Source organism: Hyperolius riggenbachi, chromosome 3, assembly GCF_040937935.1.
Source record: "Hyperolius riggenbachi isolate aHypRig1 chromosome 3, aHypRig1.pri, whole genome shotgun sequence".
Lineage (NCBI taxonomy): Eukaryota > Metazoa > Chordata > Amphibia > Anura > Hyperoliidae > Hyperolius > Hyperolius riggenbachi.
Window position 1 is genome coordinate 189,907,531 of NC_090648.1, and position 17,393 is coordinate 189,924,923.

A 17,393-nucleotide genomic window follows, 5' to 3' on the forward strand; every position below is an offset into this window, starting at 1 on the left:
TGTTCTTAAATGTATTTTATTTTTTCAGTTTGCAGTGATAGCTTAGTAGTTACAGTGTTAATGATGCAAACATTTGCTAGGAGGTATGACATCAGACGGTACAGAACAGAACTGTTAGCATTTAGGCTGCAATATTCTCTTTGTGTGCATGACATTGCTTAGCAACAACTTTTTCCTTTCAAGAATCAGTATGAATTAAAAAAAAAAATAATAATTTAGTACCTAAATTAGTAAATAATATGATTTCAGTTAGATCATAAAAAAGAGCGATATAGCATGCATTTTCTGCATTGGCCATCTTGTCTACAACAGTTTCATGCAGAATAACATAGCTTTTTTTCTTTTTGTTATAAATTATCAGTAAACATAACATTAAATCCAGGTCTCAGTATTTACTTTTATTATTTTAGCTTGCTGAAGGAACCTCATGCTGTGCTCCTTGCACACCTGGGCAAATGGCTGGAGATAATTATTGAACAGAGTTTTCCAAACACCTCATATTTGACTCTCCAGGTTTGCTCAGCCACATCAATGGCTGTAAAGCAATGTTATTCTTTAAGATGGGAGTCTGAAGTAAAAACAAAACAGAACCTTTTACATTAGTGGCCTCCGACTGGCTATTTCAATAACATCAAATTAAAAAGAAAACATAAAAAACTATTTTCAAAATCAACACCTCATCTGTCAGAGAGAGGCTGTTGTGCTGGAAGGTATTTAGATGCAAATGCATGGAGTTAACACTTAAAGTGCAGAAATTAAGAAGCTCTCTCTTATCATAGCGCATTCCTCACACTGTTTGCTATATGCCTCCCCCCCCCAAAAAAAAATGTTATGATCCACCTGTCATAGTACGTTTGGCAACATGCAATTCTATAGCACCCTCTTCTGTCCAGTCCTCATAGTGCTCCACTTAGAAATGCGCAGCTTTAAAAGCACTGTCTTTGTTAGCAAGCAGCTGTAATTGCTTACCAAGATGCCCACTTCTTTTCAGCAATATTCTTTCAAGCTATTTGGTATGGGGGAGCTGTGCTTCGACATGGAAAGTACCATCTCTAAAGGAACAATGGGGTATTTTCACTAAACTGCAAAGCAGCATGGTTGCGTAGTGGTTAGCACTTTTGCTTTGCAGCGCTGGGTCCCCGGTTCGAATTCCAGCCGGGGAACTATCTGCACAGAGTTTGTATGTTCTCCCCGTGTGTGTATGTGTGTGTGGTTTCTCTGGGCACTACAGTTTCTTCCCCCATCCCAAAAACATACAGATAAATTAATTGGTTTACCCCTAAAATTGGCCTTAAGGTGCCCATAGACCTACTGGATTTCCCGCCGATAGACAGCAGATTCGATCACTGTGATCTAATCTGCTGTGAAATCGATGCAGAAACGCTGACCGATTTCTGTCCGAAATCGATCAATCCCATCGATCTGTCCGCGCTGAAAATTTCCCTCGATCGCCAGCGGGTCGGGAGTGCGTCGATAGCGGCGTTCGAATGTCCGACGACCGATGCTAGCGGCAATACATTACCTGTTCCGCCGATGCGTGTCCCCGCTGTCCCTTCTCAGCGCTGGGCTTCGGCTGGCTCCACTTACTTCCTGTCGGGGGAAGTTTAAACAGTAAAGTGAAGCTGAAGCCCAGAGCATAGAATGGACAGTGGAGACCGAGGGACTAGCGCCGCCCATATCAGGTAATGTATGCTGGGGGCGGCGGCATCTCCACAGATTGTGAATCGATTTCATAGTGAAATCGATTCAAAATCTGTTTGCAGTGTAGGCAGCCAATAGATTGCTCTTTGATCAGATTCGATCACAGAGGGATCTATCTGCTGGTCGATCTGGTGGCAATCGACCAGTGTATGGCAGCCTTTAGACTAGGATACATACACTACACCAAACAGACTTTGAACTATGGTAGGGGTTAGGTTTTAAGACCCACTGAGGGACGATGGCCCTATATAAATATCTGGAAGATGATGGCGCTATATAAATACTAAAATAATAATAAACTGCGATAAGCAGAATAACGTGTATAAAAAGTTTAAATACACAATGAATAGAGCGTAATGCAATATATTACATGCCATGCATTCTGTTCTAGTCATCATCATGCACAGGTGAAGCTCCAAAAATTAAAATCTTGTGCAAAAGTCCATTTATTCCAGTAATTCAACTTAAAAGATGAACCTAATATATAAAATAGGAAATCTGTAAAGGTGTTTTGGATTAAAGGGAACCCTAAATATGAGCGGGATATGGAGGCTGCCATACAGGAAGTGCAGAATTATTAGGCAAGTTGTATTTTTGAGGAATAATTTTATTATTGAACAACAACCATGTTCTCAATGAACCCAAAAAACTCATTAATATCAAAGCTGAATATTTTTGAAAGTAGTTTTTAGTTTGTTTTTTAGTTTTAGCTATTTTAGGGGGATATCTGTGTGTGCAGGGGACTATTACTGTGCATTATTATTAGGCAACTTAGCAAAAAACAAATATATACCCATTTCAATTATTTATTTTTACCAGTGAAACCAATATAACATCTCAACATTCACAAATATACATTTCTGACATTCAAAAACAAAACAAAAACAAATCAGTGACCAATATAGCCACCTTTCTTTGCAAGGACACTCAAAAGCCTGCCATCCATGGATTCTGTCAGTGTTTTGATCTGTTCACCATCAACATTGCGTGCAGCAGCAACCACAGCCTACCAGACACTGTTCAGAGAGGTGTACCTTTTCCCTCCTTGTAAATCTCATATTTTATGATGGACCACAGGTTCTCAATGGGGTTCAGATCAGGTGAACAAGGAGGCCATATCATTAGTTTTTCTTCTTTTATACCCTTTCTTGCCAGCCACGCTGTGGAGTACTTGGACGCGTGTGATGGAGCATTGTCCTGCATGAAAATCATGTTTTTCTTGAAGGATGCAGACTTCTTCCTGTAAAACTGCTTAAAGTGAACCTAAAGCCTACCAAAAAAAACGAGATGAACTCACCTGGGGCTTCCCTCAGCCCCCTGCAGACGATCGGTGCCCTCGCAGCTCCGCTCCGATGCCTCTGGACCCGCCGGCGACGACTTCCGGTTTCGCTGTCACCGGCCGACAGGCATGGGAACGCGAGTGATTGTTCGCGTTCCCAGCCTGCATATCGCCCCCTATGCTGCTATTGAGACCTCCTGGCCGCAATAGCAGCATAGGGGGCGATATACAGGCTGGGAACGCGAACAATCACTCGCGTTCCCATGCCTGTCGGCCGGTGACAGCGAAACCGGAAGTCGTCGCCGGCGGGTCCAGAGGCATCGGAGCGGAGAGGGCACCGATCGTCTGCAGGGGGCTGAGGGAAGCCCCAGGTGAGTTCATCTCTTTTTTTTTGGTAGGCTTTAGGTTCACTTTAAAGACGGTGTCTTCCAGAAACTGGCAGTAGGACTGGGAGTTGAGCTTGACTCCATCCTCAACCCGAAAAGGCCCCACAACCTCATCTTTGATGACATCAGCCCAAACCAGTACTCCACTTCCACCTTGCTGGCGTCTAAGTCGGACCGGAGCTCTCTGCCCTTTACCAATCCAGCCACGGGCCCATCCATCTGGTCCATCAAGACTCACTCATTTCATCAGTCCATAAAACCTTAGAAAAATCAGTCTTGAGATATTTCTTGGCCCAGTCTTGACATTTCAGCTTGTGTGTCTTGTTCAGTGGTGGTCGTCTTTCAGCCTTTCTTACCTTGGCCATGTCTCTGAGTATTGCACACCTTGTGCTTTTGGGCACTCCAGTGATGTTGCAGCTCTGAAATATGGCCAAACTGGTGGCAAGTGGCATCTTGGCAGCTGCACGCTTGACTTTTCTCAGTTCATGGGCAGTTATTTTGCGCCTTGGTTTTTCCACACGCTTCTTGCGACCCTGTTGACTATTTTGAATGAAACCCTTGATTGTTCGATGATCACACTTCAGAAGCTTTGCAATTTTAAGAGTGCTGCATCCCTTTGCAAGATATCTCACTATTTTTGACTTTTCTGAGCCTGTCAAGTCCTTCTTTTGACCCATTTTGCCAAAGGAAAGGAAGTTGCCTAATAATTATGCACACCTGATATAGGGTGTTGATGTCATTAGGCTTTTGAGCCTATACAGCTTGGAGTAAGACAACATGCATAAAGAGGATGATGTGGTCAAAATACTAATTTGCCTAATAATTCTGCACTCCCTGTATTTATTTCCTTTTAACCAATACCACTTGCCTGGAAGTCCTCCTGATCCTGCCTCTAATACATTTAGCCATAGACCCTAAACAAGCATGCAGCAGATCAGGTACTCGGACTCGGGTCTTACTGGATTAGCCATATGCTTGTTCCAGGCTTTAGACACTACGTACGCCAGAAGATCAACAGGGCTGCCAGGCAACTGGCATCGTTTACAAGGAAAAAAAATATGGCAGCCTCCATATCCCTCTCACCTCAGGTATCCTTTAATTAGCCGATTAGAGTCAGACACTTTGAGCCTAGAATACTGAACATTTTCACAATTTAAAAGGTGAACCTAATATATAAAATAGGAACCCTTTGTAAGTGTTTTGGATTAACCACTTAACTGTTTGGGGCAGTATATCTACTATAGGACATCAGTTCCTGTACAGGCATAGATATACGGCCCTCACCACGATCGCCACTGTGTGCGCTCCCGTTCACTCCTGTGCGCCTTCTCATCATCGCTCGTTAGGCCGGAGATCAGTGAATGGGAACGCAGTTCCCATTCATTGATCTAAGTCCCAGTATCAATGATCGCCGGCATCAATGAGATATGAGATGTCTGGGCCATTGTAACAAAAAGTAACACGTCCATGCGTTACTTCCTGATCATGTACTAATAGTATGCACAGGAAGAGAAAGTGAAGGGGGACATCTTGCGGCCAAATAGTAAAATGACACTATATATATATATATATATATGTATATATATGTATATATATATATATATGTATATATATGTATATGTATATATATATATATATATATATATATATATATATATATATATATATATATATATATATAAATATATATATATATATATATATATAATTTTTTTTTTTTTTTTTAATAAAACAGTTACACATACCATTAGAAATTAACTCCTTACTGCCCCCATTCTCCCATTGTGGCACAAATAAAACATTTGCATAAAAAAAAAAAATACGAAAATAGTTACCCTAGGGACTGAACTTTTTTCTCGTAAAGATATATTACTTTTATTTTTTTAATTATGGGCCTGTAAGTAGTGATGGATGCAAAATGGAAAAAATACAACTTTATTTCCAAATAAAATATTGTTACCATACATTGTACTAGGGAAAAATGTTAAATGTTGTAATAACCGGGGCAAATAAAATGTGTGGGTTTTATCCACAGTAGAACATTTTATTTTAAAACTATAATGGCCGAAAACTGAGAAATAAACTGAGAATTTTTCTCAATTTTTTTTATTATTCCCATTAAAATGTATTTAGAATAAAAGAATTCTTAGCAAAATGTACCACCCAAAGAAAGCCTAATTGGTGGTGACAAAAAACACGGTATAGATCACGTTATTGTGATAAGTAGCTATAAAGTTATTGGCAAATAAATGGAACCCTGAACCTAGAATATTGAACATTTTCACAATATTTAATGGTCTGAGAATTTGATTTTGGGGGTTTCATAAGCTGTAAGCCATAATCATCAAAACTCCTTAACCCATTCAGGTTCCGTGGTTTTCACGAGAGAAATGTTCACCTCCCATTCATTAGCCTATAACTTTATCACTACTTATCACAATGAACTGATCTATATCTTGTTTTTTCTGCCACCAATTAGGCTTTCTTTGGGGGGTACATTTTGCTAAGAGCCACTTTACTGTAAACGCATTTTAACAGGAAGAATAAGAAAAAAATGGAAAAATTCATTATTTTTCAGTTTTCAGCCATTATAGTTTTAAAATAATACATGCCTCCATAATTAAAACTCACGTATTGTATATGCCCATATGTCCCGGTTATTACACCATTAAAATTATGTCCCTATCACAATGTATGGCGACAATATTTTATTTGGAAATAAAGGTGCATTTTTTCCATTTTGCATCCATCACTATTAACAAGTTTAAAATAAAAAAAATATAGAAATATTTCATCTTTACATTGATATTTAAAAAGTTTAGACCCTTAGGTAAATATTTACATGTTTTTTTTTTTTAATTGTAATAGTTTTTTTTATTTATAGTAAACATTTTATTTGGGTAGTTTTGGGAGGGTGGGGGGTAAACAATAGATTTATAATGTAAATGTGTGTTGATTTTAATTCATTTTTATTTTCAGGTGTAGTATTACTTTTTGGCCACAAGATGGCAGCCATGAGTTTGTTTACATGACGTCACTCTAAGCGTAACACACGCTTAGAGTGGCGCATCAGGAAGTGAATGGCCAGAAAAGGCGCAGCTTCCGAGAGAAGCTGTCGCTTTTTCAGCGGGGGAGAGGAATCAGTGATCGGACTTCATAGTCCGATACATTGATTCCCTGACTACCGAATCCGCGGCCGGGAGTGCGCGTGCACGCGCGCGATCGGCCGCGGGGGCGCGCGGTAGCGCACATGGTTTCTGGACGTAGTTTCTACGTCCAGAAACCAAAACACGTTAACAAATAAAGTCTTGAAAAATCTCGCTTTGCATGTAATGAGTCCATTTCATACATCCGTTTCACCTTTTAATTTGATTTACTAAAATAAATGGACTTTTGCACGATATTCTAATTTTTCAAATTCAACCTGTAATGCTTTATAGGTGCTATTCTCCTTACCACAGTTTAGTGAATATAACCTGATGAGGGCTGTGTGAGGATTTCATATAGCTGCCAGCATGAGATGTCTGAGGAGAACCCTTACATAGTAGCTCTTTACCTAATCCAACTACTAAATAAGGCAAATGTCATTTTATCTATAAATCTCAATTATATATCAACAAAGCACCTAAAAAGAATAAAAATCGAATGGTTTCCTTTAATAAGCTGTTATGTTTTACAAGTACAGGATGGATGATTAATTATTTTGTGGTAGTGGTGGGGTGTGTGACTACTTATGGAAGACATAACTACTGTAGTTTAGTTTAAACCACTGCAAGAACAGAAAATACCCTGAACAATTGAATGTGACGAATTAAAGATGGATGGAGATTTTACAATACATACATGGTACTGCTTACAAGAAATAAAGTTAGCTTTCACTACATTAAATAAAAACTGTACACAGTAAAACTGTACATTATGTTCTAATTACCGGTTTCATCTTTAGAAAGATGCATGCAAGATGAAATTATTTCGTTGCTGCTATAATCAGCAATTGCTCAGGACCCCAGAGCCTGCTGATGCCCCCCCCCCCCCCCCCCAACTGTACAGTGGTTCCCTGGACACAGCGTGTTTGCAGTGGAGCAAACTCACCTGTCTATTCGGCACGCTCCTTCTTTGGTCTGTGTGCTTCCATCTTCATTCTCCCTCGCACCTCTTCTCAGTGACTCAGCAGCATGTTATGGGAGTATGTACAAGCTGGAAGGTCACTGAGAAAAGGCACCCAGCGAGGATGCAAACAGACTGATGGAGGAGCGCACCAGTCAAATGGGTGAATTTTCTGCACTCCAAACACTCTGTAGGGGCTCCAAGTGAACACCATATACTTAGGGAGGAGGAGACCTGAAGGGTCCATTAGGGAGCTACAGGGCCCCGTTGGCCACCTAAATGCTTTCTGGGTGCGGGGGTGGAGGAAAAAAAAAAGTGGACACCTAATGGTGCATTTAATTGTGTAGGGGGGGGGGGGCGGTTAAAGGGTGTAGGTCAGGTTAGGGGGAGCAATTGCAGAGGGGGGAGATTAAATGTCAAGACAGGGAGCCCCACCAATTCTTGCCCACAGTCCCATTGTGCATAGAACCGGCCCTGATCCAACTAGTCACCTTGGCTGAGAACATTGGTTTGTACCAGCCTTAAAGAGGAACTTTAATAGGCTTTGGCCATGATATCACACTGTAGGAGGGTTTCACCACAATATCAGCCACACAGGGCCCCCTGATGATCTACAGTATTTGGAAAGAAAGGTAAAGATTTCTTGTGGGAAAGGGGGTATAGGCTAATAATTGGGATGAAGTTCAATCCTGAGTTAAAGTTCCTCTTTGAAACTAGTAGTAGCTGTAATATTAAAGCTGGATATTTTCATTTTGACAGTGGCAGCTGGCACATTTTGCTATCACATTGTACTGGGTTTTTTTAGTAGGTCCAGATCACTTTAAAGGATACGTTCATCTAAAACTGGTGTTTTGGTTGCTACTTTACAGGTAATAATTTATTTCTCTCAGGGACTCTCATGGTGAGAACAAAGTGCTTGTGTGCTTAAGACTGCATACCCGCCTCTTAAAGCAGAACTGAAGATACTATTAAAACTAACAGTTTCACTTACCTGGGGATTCTGCAAGCCCCTTGCAGCCATCCTGTCCGGTCCTCCACAATCCTCTGTTCTCCCGCTACCAACTAGTTTCGGTTTCACCGATGGGCCACTGTGCCTGCACGGCTCTGGCCACACGTATCCTTCTTCGCGGTCCCGTCTGCAATGGCACTATTGCAGACAGGAACATGGAAAAAGGATATGCTTGGCAGGACTGCGCAGGCACACTGGTCCCTCGACTTAGGCCCGGTTCACATTAGCGGTGGCTGTCCGGAATCGCCGTGCCGGAGCCGGACCGCTTGCAGAACGGACGGAACGGACTCACGGCAATAACAATGAAAGCCTATGCGTCCGTTCACATGCGTCCGTTCTGCCGGACCGGATCCGGACCGGATCCGGACCGGATCCGGACTCCGGCGTCCGTTCCAACATGCGCTATTTTTTGGTCCGGCTCCTCCGGCAGCCGTATCCGGGGCGGAGCCGGACTGCACCATCCGGCCAATACAAAGTAATGAGAACCGGAGAGCGCACAACACACTGGCTACAAAAACCGGACGTTCTACCCCACTTCCTATGCATTTTGGATGGGGACCACATGGAGTTCACAGAGTGGGGCAGCAGCGATTTCATGCTGGAGCTCTAGGCAGCAACATGTCTGATATAAGTTTGATAACGAGGAGGCGAACAACAGAGAATTCCCAGGTATACGAAAAATGCCTGGATCCATGGTCCCAACAGCAGTCTCTGTATCCACGGATGGTCTCCACACGTCCACCTGTCTCCAACAATGACCCCAGACCCTTCTGCTGACCTCCCAGACCCCAGGTATTTACAGGTTGTTATCTCCTTAAGAAACCGGATCCGGACCGCAACCGTGTTCACACCGCACGGAAACCGGATGCAAACGGACCGGATCCGGACCGGATCCGGATAGGAACCGTACGGATCAGGTCCGATCCGGATACGGTGCGGTCCGGACATCCGGTGCGGTTTTGACAAAACCGCAAGTGTGAACGGGGCCTTACTAGTCGAAAAACGAAACTAGCTGGCGGCGGGGAACAGAGGATCGTTGAGGAGCGCCGAGGGACAAGACGGCTGCAAGGGACTTGCAGAAGACCCAGGTAAGTGAAAAGGTTTGTTTTAATAATATCTTCAGTTCCACTTTAAAATAAATAGGTAGGATTTAGTTAGTGTTAGGTCCCCTCCCATGGAGGATTGACTTCTTCGCAGTGGGAGGGACGAGTACTTAACAAGTTGCATGCAAGCTGTTACAGGAAACCAACATCCTCCAGTGGTAGACAGGTCATGTGTATGCTCAGTGTGTATTTTATCCCATAAGTGGGGCTTGCACTCTTTTGCAGGTAGGCACTCATCTGTTTTTAAGTAGCGCTGTTCATTTCCTTGTTATGTACTAATGTAATTCATTTTTGGTCAGCCGCTCCCACTTAACAGCTTTGCTTTTGGTGTACAGTGGAGAAAATAATTATTTGACCCCTCACTGATTTTGTAAGTTTGTCCAATGACAAAGAAATGAAAAGTCTCAGAACAGTATTATTTCAATGGTAGGTTTATTCTAACAGTGGCAGATAGCACATCAAAAGGAAAATCGAAAAAATAACCTTAAATAAAAGATAACAACTGATTTGCATTTCATTGAGTAAAATAAGTTTTTGAACCCCTACCAACCATTAAGAGTTTTGGCTCCCACAGAGTGGTTAGACACTTCTACTCAATTAGTCACCCTCATTAAGGACACCTGTCTTAACTAGTCACCTGTATAAAAGACACCTGTCCACAGAATCAATCAATCAAGCAGACTCCAAACTCTCCAACATGGGAAAGACCAAAGAGCTGTCCAAGGATGTCAGAGACAAAATTGTAGACCTGCACAAGGCTGGAATTGGCTACAAAACCATTAGCAAGAAGCTGGGAGAGAAGGTGACAACTAATCTAGAAAAGATGAAGTGCTCCATGGTGCATTATCGGGGGATAATTTTTAATCGCAAATTAAAGGTTCTACTTACAAGATCTGACGAAGGCGCAAAGCGCCGAAACGCGTAATGACGCCATACGCACGCTAAACCACAGCCACGCCCACACCCACTGCGGGACGGCTTCCCCGGACATCGGAGAACGCGCTACTGGCCACAGGGCGTGGTTGCCAAACCTGCATACGTGTGTAGCGGTGGACTGTACCGCTGATGAGCGAGTCGTCATTTTACTTCTTGTAAGTAGAACCTTTAATTTGCGATTAAAAATTATCCCCTGATAATGCACCATGGAGCGCTTCATCTTTTCTAGATTTGTTGCCCCTTGCCAATTGTGATTGGAGCAGCACAGTGCATTGGGAAAAAGGAAAATTAGCATCTGCAGCAGTCGGTTATCATCAGGACAGGAGCGCAAGGTTTTTTGGGATAATTCTGAGAAGGTGACAACTGTTGGTGCGATTGTTCGAAAATGGAAGGAGCACAAAATGACCATCAATCGACCTCGCTCTGGGGCTCCACGCAAGATCTCACCTTGTGGGGTGTCAATGGTTCTGAGAAAGGTGAAAAAGCATCCTAGAACTACACGGGAGGAGTTAGTGAATGACCTCAAATTAGCAGGGACCACAGTCCCTAAGAAAACCATTGGAAACACATTACACCGCAATGGATTAAAATCCTGCAGGGCTCGCAAGGTCCCCCTGCTCAAGAAGGCACATGTGCAGGCCCGTCTGAAGTTTGCCAATGAACACCTGAATGATTCTGCGAGTGACTGGGAGAAGGTGCTGTGGTCTGATGAGACCAAAGTAGAGCTCTTTGGCATTAACTCAACTTGCTGTGTTTGGAGGAAGAAAAATGCTGCCTATGACCCCCAAAACACCGTCTCCACCGTCAAGCATTGGGGTGGAAACATTTTGCTTTGGGGGTGTTTTTCTGCTAAAGGCACAGGACAACTTAATCACATTAACGGGAAAATGGACGGAGCCATGTATCGTGAAATCCTGAACGACAACCTCCTTCCCTCTGCCAGGAAACTGAAAATAAGTCGTGGATGGGTGTTCCAGCACGACAATGACCCAAAACATACAGCAAAGGCAACAAAGGAGTGGCTCAAGAAGAAGCACATTAAGGTCATGGAGTGGCCTAGTCAGTCTCCGGACCTTAATCCAATAGAAAACCTATGGAGGGAGCTCAAGCTCAGAGTTGCACAGAGACAGCCATCGAAACCTTAGGGATTTAGAGATGATCTGCAAAGAGGAGTGGACCAACATTCCTCCTAAAATGTGTGCAAACTTGGTCATCAATTACAAGAAACGTTTGACCTCTGTGCTTGCAAACAAGGGTTTTTCCACTAAGTATTAAGTCTTTTTATTGTTAGAGGGTTCAAAAACTTATTTCACTCAATGAAATGCAAATCAGTTGCTATCTTTTATTTAAGGTTATTTTTTCGATTTTCCTTTTGATGTGCTATCTGCCACTGTTAAAATAAACCTACCATTGAAATGATACTGTTCTGAGACTTTTCATTTCTTTGTCATTGGACAAACTTACAAAATCAGTGAGGGGTCAAATAATTATTTCCTCCACTGTATATGCAGAGCCTCTGTTTGGGTTCAAGGTGCGTTTGCAGTCCCTGGGGGGGCTCAGCGCATTTCTGATCGGAGGCCATTCGGAGGCGGCCTGGTGATGCGCTGATCCCACTTTTTCCACAATTTTCAATTTTACTTGGTAGGGCGCCCAGGCTATGCATATGCATAGGTAGGATTTAGTTAGTGTTAGGTCCCCTCCCATGGAGGATTGACTTCTTCGCAGTGGGAGGGACGAGTACTTAACAAGTTGCATGCAAGCTGTTACAGGAAACCAACATCCTCCAGTGGTAGACAGGTCATGTGTATGCTCGGTGTGTATTTTATCCCATAAGTGGGGCTTGCACTCTTTTGCAGGTAGGCACTCATCTGTTTTTAAGTAGCACTGTTCATTTCCTTGTTATCCACTTTAAAATAAGAATATATTTTGTGCCTAAATAAAATAACATAATACACCATGAGGATGGCCTATTGTGGTAGAAGAAAACTCCAATGTTCACAAAAACAAGAAGCAAGAGTAGTCTGATGTTATGAAAAACTTCAGAAAATATTTGAAACTGAACTCTTTACATTTTTTGTACACCATTTTTGAAATCTAGGCATTGTCTGCATCTTAGGAGCAACAATCTTGCCCCCAGGAGTGCTGCAGATTTGTAAAACAAAGTACAGGTTGTAGGGTTGGAATAGCTAGTCCTCATCTTGCTTACTAGCCTGTTATGTGTCTCAAGTCTAGCTGTCCCTGGTTTGCACGTGGAGCTGAACAGAAGGTGATAAGATCACATAACTTTACACCGACCTTCTGAGGAGGCTATCAAATCCAGATGCACAGCACGGAAGTATTCCGCCACATGAAACACACTGCCAACACTGGTCTACATATGTAACAACGTGGTGTCCATTGATAGTAGTATAACTTTGTTAGATAAAACCCTCCAGTGTGTAACCTGGAGTGCATATATGTATCATTTTATTAGCCTACAATTTAGTGCTGCTGGAAAAGGTAAGCTGATGCCTCAGACTTCACCTACAGAAATATCTGGGGAGATTCAACCTTTAAGTAGAAAGACATGCAGGATCTAATGATGCATGCTTACAAGGTGAGATTATCTATACTGGAGCAAGCAAGTGTTGGTGAAATGGCACATTATTTGGGTCTCATACAAAATTCTCAAATGTAAAAACCAATAAACCTTTTCTTTCATCCAGTGTCTCAGCATATATTAAGCAGACGAAATAAGTGAACACAGTAATTTTCTCATTTGCTGATGTGCACTTTGGTCAGTGTAAATAATTGATTAGACAGGCACGGGCTTATGACAGTGTTTCTGAACGTTAAAGCCCAACTCAGAGTACAAACATTTTATATCCCCGAGTATGCAATCAGTGCAAGCACTTGTCTTCACTTCTGTATAAACTGCTTTATTAGGCAATTACAAGTAAATTACTTGGAGAGTCAGTTACTCTCCAAGTACCTTCTACCATCTTCCCAACATCTCTCCCCCCAACCCAACCTCATTTTAGATAGATTGACAGTGCTGTAAACTTTAGTCTTCTCAGGAAGTCAGTCTATGCATAATGACTGCTTGGAGGAGGTGCTTGCTTACTGCGGGGTATTTTGGGATAGTATGACTTAAAGAAATGGGGCTACACACAGGAATTGCTTGTTTGAAGTGCAGAACAGATTTTTGTCAAGGTTTACTATCATGGCCTTATTTGGAAATAAGTGCTCCTTACTCCCCCCCCCCCCCTTTAAATAGTGTTTAAATATTTTATTACTGGACCCCTCCAAATTTCACTCAACTGAATGATGTGGCAGTGCCAAACACCAATAGAAGCCCCACCCACACAGTCTGCTGCTAACCCCTTCAGCTCTGCTGTTTGAAATCACCAGATTATCAGGATTAGACTTTTATATGCAGAAACGTTGTCTAATACAAAAAAAAAAAAACAGAAAACAAAAAAAAAACATCAGAGCATTCGGTTTCCTGAGCTATTTGTTGCTGTATCTGGATCTGCAACTGGAGGTTCATCCTATATAAAAAAACAGAGATTGCTAAGTAGTCCCATGTGTGACTAACATTGTGCCCTTGCCTCATATACAGTCAGACATGCCCTCTAGTTAGGATATGCGTTCTTAATATTCCGTTATTTTTTAAAGCAACTGAAAAACGTACCCAGGTTTATTTTATATACAATTTATTATTTTTCAAAACTCTTTAAAAAAAAAACAACAAAAACAAAATATAGTGATTTTTCACAACTCCGTGAAGCCATCACGTGTACCCCATGGCGAACGCGCACCATATGTTGATCTACATCACGTTACCTGGAGTGATGTTTAATAAGGTCACCTACATGTGTTGTCATGCTTTATGCTGTAATACAAGGCATATTTTCCTATGTGCTACTTCATAGCAGCAGGTGATACAGGTACAAGGTATAATCTACCTTCCCTCTAAGCCCAGCTTTTAATAGTGAAGTAATCTATACACTACAGACATACAATATGATCTACCCTCCTCTACACTTCCGAATGGTGTGTGTGTCAATAAATAAAATGCACAAAATAACAATAATGTAATACAGCAAAAAAACACCAATAACACAGTAAAATCTTCATTAAAACCCTCAGCTGCAGAAGAAAAAAAAAGAATAATACTTGAACTGAAACACTTAAAAAAATGGCAGAAGAGACTATACATAACCTTTAACAATATATTACGAGAATCTATTTGTTCCTTAAGGCTTTTTATTTTTAAACATTTTTTTAACTTAGTTACTTACTTAAAAACAGCTATTTTATCAGTAATCCATATGTGCCTAAGGTGCCTCTCTTCCTCAGATAAGGAAACCAGCCTATTCTGCGGGTTCACCCTAATAAACAGATCACATAGGACTGTAAACATACTGGATAATAAAGAGATGAATAGTTTATTGTGTAGTGCCTAATACGGATAGTGTAACATTAGAGCAACACAAAAACACAGCAGCACATTTTATATGCATAGTAAACCACGGTGCTAACAAATAAACATCTACATTACACATAAAGCCGATTTTTTTTTTCTTACAATACTTTTATAGAAAGGTTTGTCTTTTCACATAAATAATGCTGTGGTCCAGCTATAAGTACAAGTGTATACAATTATTCATACACCTATTGTGATGATATGGCCTGTTGCCACGTAGTCTACCACAATATATCATAGCTTCCTCCTGTTGCCAACAAATCTCATAATTCCACTAATAAAATGTAATAAAATACAATACTTGCAACCTGCATCAATCTCCTATCGGGAGGGGAATGGCTACTTTGGGAATAGAACTGGTAATCCAGAATGGAGCAAGGCTTGTGACTCACACTAAAGGCTTTATAGACAATTCCACTGGACGGACTCCGAGTGATACCTCTCTATTAGTCTCTTGAAATGATATACGAATCACAGGAGGCGTGTGACGCACGTGTCTAAGGATGCAATGGTGGACTCCGCAATGCTTCTCCGGTGGAACCTGCAGGTCTGGGTGATCACATCCAATGATATGAGGCAGCATGGTTATGGTATATTTACACGCGAGCGATGAAACCTAGACTGAGACTGCCTGGGATCTGAATTGTTTCTAAAGCAAGAGAGGATGGGTTAAAGGGGAACGTTACAGGGAAGATGTGCTTGGCATCCATTAGCAGCTGAGGGGCGTCCTTTCGGTCCCTTAGGCGCAACTAAGAGAACAAAGACAAAAGTAAGAAATTATTGTCTGAAGATAAAGCATTTCATTATAATGACTTGTCAAAATAATAGCTTTTAATGGCTAATTGATAGCTATGCAAGCTTTCAGGTAACTAGTCCCCTTGTTCAGGCATATTTCCAGATGTTAGCATAAGTAAAACACTGTATGCTTGTAAATAGTAAGTATGTGGATGACGGTTGTAGTTGTACACCTGACCACAGCAAGAAACCTTCAGCCCAGTATCACACCATCCTGGCTATGGCCAGAAGAGTGATATTCCAAACGTGGAGCCCACCATACCCTTGCTCAGCTACAGAAATAATTGTTCTAGGTCACAGAGTCTGAGAGATTATGGAAACAGCAGGGAAAAGGAGGAAGTACAGGGTTTGTGGGCGGTGTTTTTTTTTCTTGGGGGGGGGGGGGTGTCAGTGGGTTTGTCTACTATAATACACTCGGTAGAGATTTTCTGATTATTATATTGTGAATGCTGATGTTTGTCTCTTTTACTCTGATATTCTGTTTTGAGTAAAATAAGGTTTTTGAAAATGTTTAACAAAACTTTTGAGGAGATTTATTCTCTCTTCCTATTCCGTTCCCACTTGACACTTGGACAGAAATTACAGTAAACTGATGGCTACCACAATATCAGGAACTTTACAGTACTGACGTGCTTCTAAAATAATAAATCTCTTCAATAAAATGAGAAATGGTGGTAGTTTAAGGCCTCTTTCACACAAGCAGCTAAATGTGTTGATTTCATCACCTGTCAGTAGACCCTGTTCCCTGGAAAGGCACTTGCTAGGGCTCAGCAGGAGCACTGGGCAGTGGACAGGCACCCCCCCCTCCCCCAAAGCTGCATCCAAGCATGGCGGTTGCCAGTCTCAGAAATGACAGAAGAGTTCTTTTGCCACTGGGGAGCCCCGCTGTACGTCAAACGCGACATGCACGGTGTTACAAAACACTGTAATTTGGCTGTATGGAAATGCAGCCAAAGGCACTTGCAGCCAGAACTGCCTGACAAATGTGCAGTTCATCCTCCCATGGAAAAAAGGCCTAATACAGCAAGACACAAAATAGGGCCAGAATTGTTAGCTTTAACATTGAGAAAGACTGCTGTCATCAGTGACTCAGAGGAGACCTCTGGATCCCAATGCGAGGTTAGGATGATATAGCGGCTGGGAACGCGGAGAATCAGCCGCGTTCCCAGCCTGTCGGCGGCTGTCGCCGAACCCGGAAGTAGCCGCCGGCAGGGACAGGACGATTGGAGCGGGGCTGCAAGGGCACCATCCAGCTTCAGGGGGCTGAGGGATGCCCTGGGTGAGTAAATGTCATTTTTTTTGTTGGCTTAAGTATTCCTTTAATGCACAGTGATGGGGAATAAAGTATGTAAGAGCCTCTGTCATCCTCTGGAACAAAACCAGTGGGATTAGCAAGCTGCTGGGTAAATTTCAAATCCAACTGCTACTGTATTACCCCACAGTGAAAGGCCCTAAGTCCCATAGAAATGAACAGGTACACTTGGCCAGCCTAAGGCGCATGCTCATGTGCTGGTCAGACACAAAGGTTGTTGGATGCTGCGTTCTATGTGCTACAGTTACCCAAAGCCTGTATCCATCTTGAGGGCATACCAGAAAACCACACAAGTGC

The 17,393-nt window shown here is 42.1% G+C and overlaps 1 protein-coding gene across 6 annotated transcripts in view; it reads right to left on the reverse strand.

The window, feature by feature from the left end:
- Positions 1 to 17,393, reverse strand: part of MYO5A (myosin VA) — a 251,677-nt gene continuing 234,284 nt past the window's right edge. For 4 of the 6 annotated variants that reach the window (XM_068275462.1, XM_068275465.1, XM_068275464.1 and 1 more), the window contains one exon: positions 14,089 to 15,738. In XM_068275462.1, coding sequence (XP_068131563.1) covers positions 15,586 to 15,738 — 153 coding nt within the window. In that variant the 3' untranslated portion in view covers positions 14,089 to 15,585. Of the gene's footprint in view, positions 569 to 14,087; positions 15,739 to 17,393 lie in introns of those variants that run through there. The other 2 variants (XR_011030300.1, XM_068275461.1) reach the window with 2 other exon arrangements.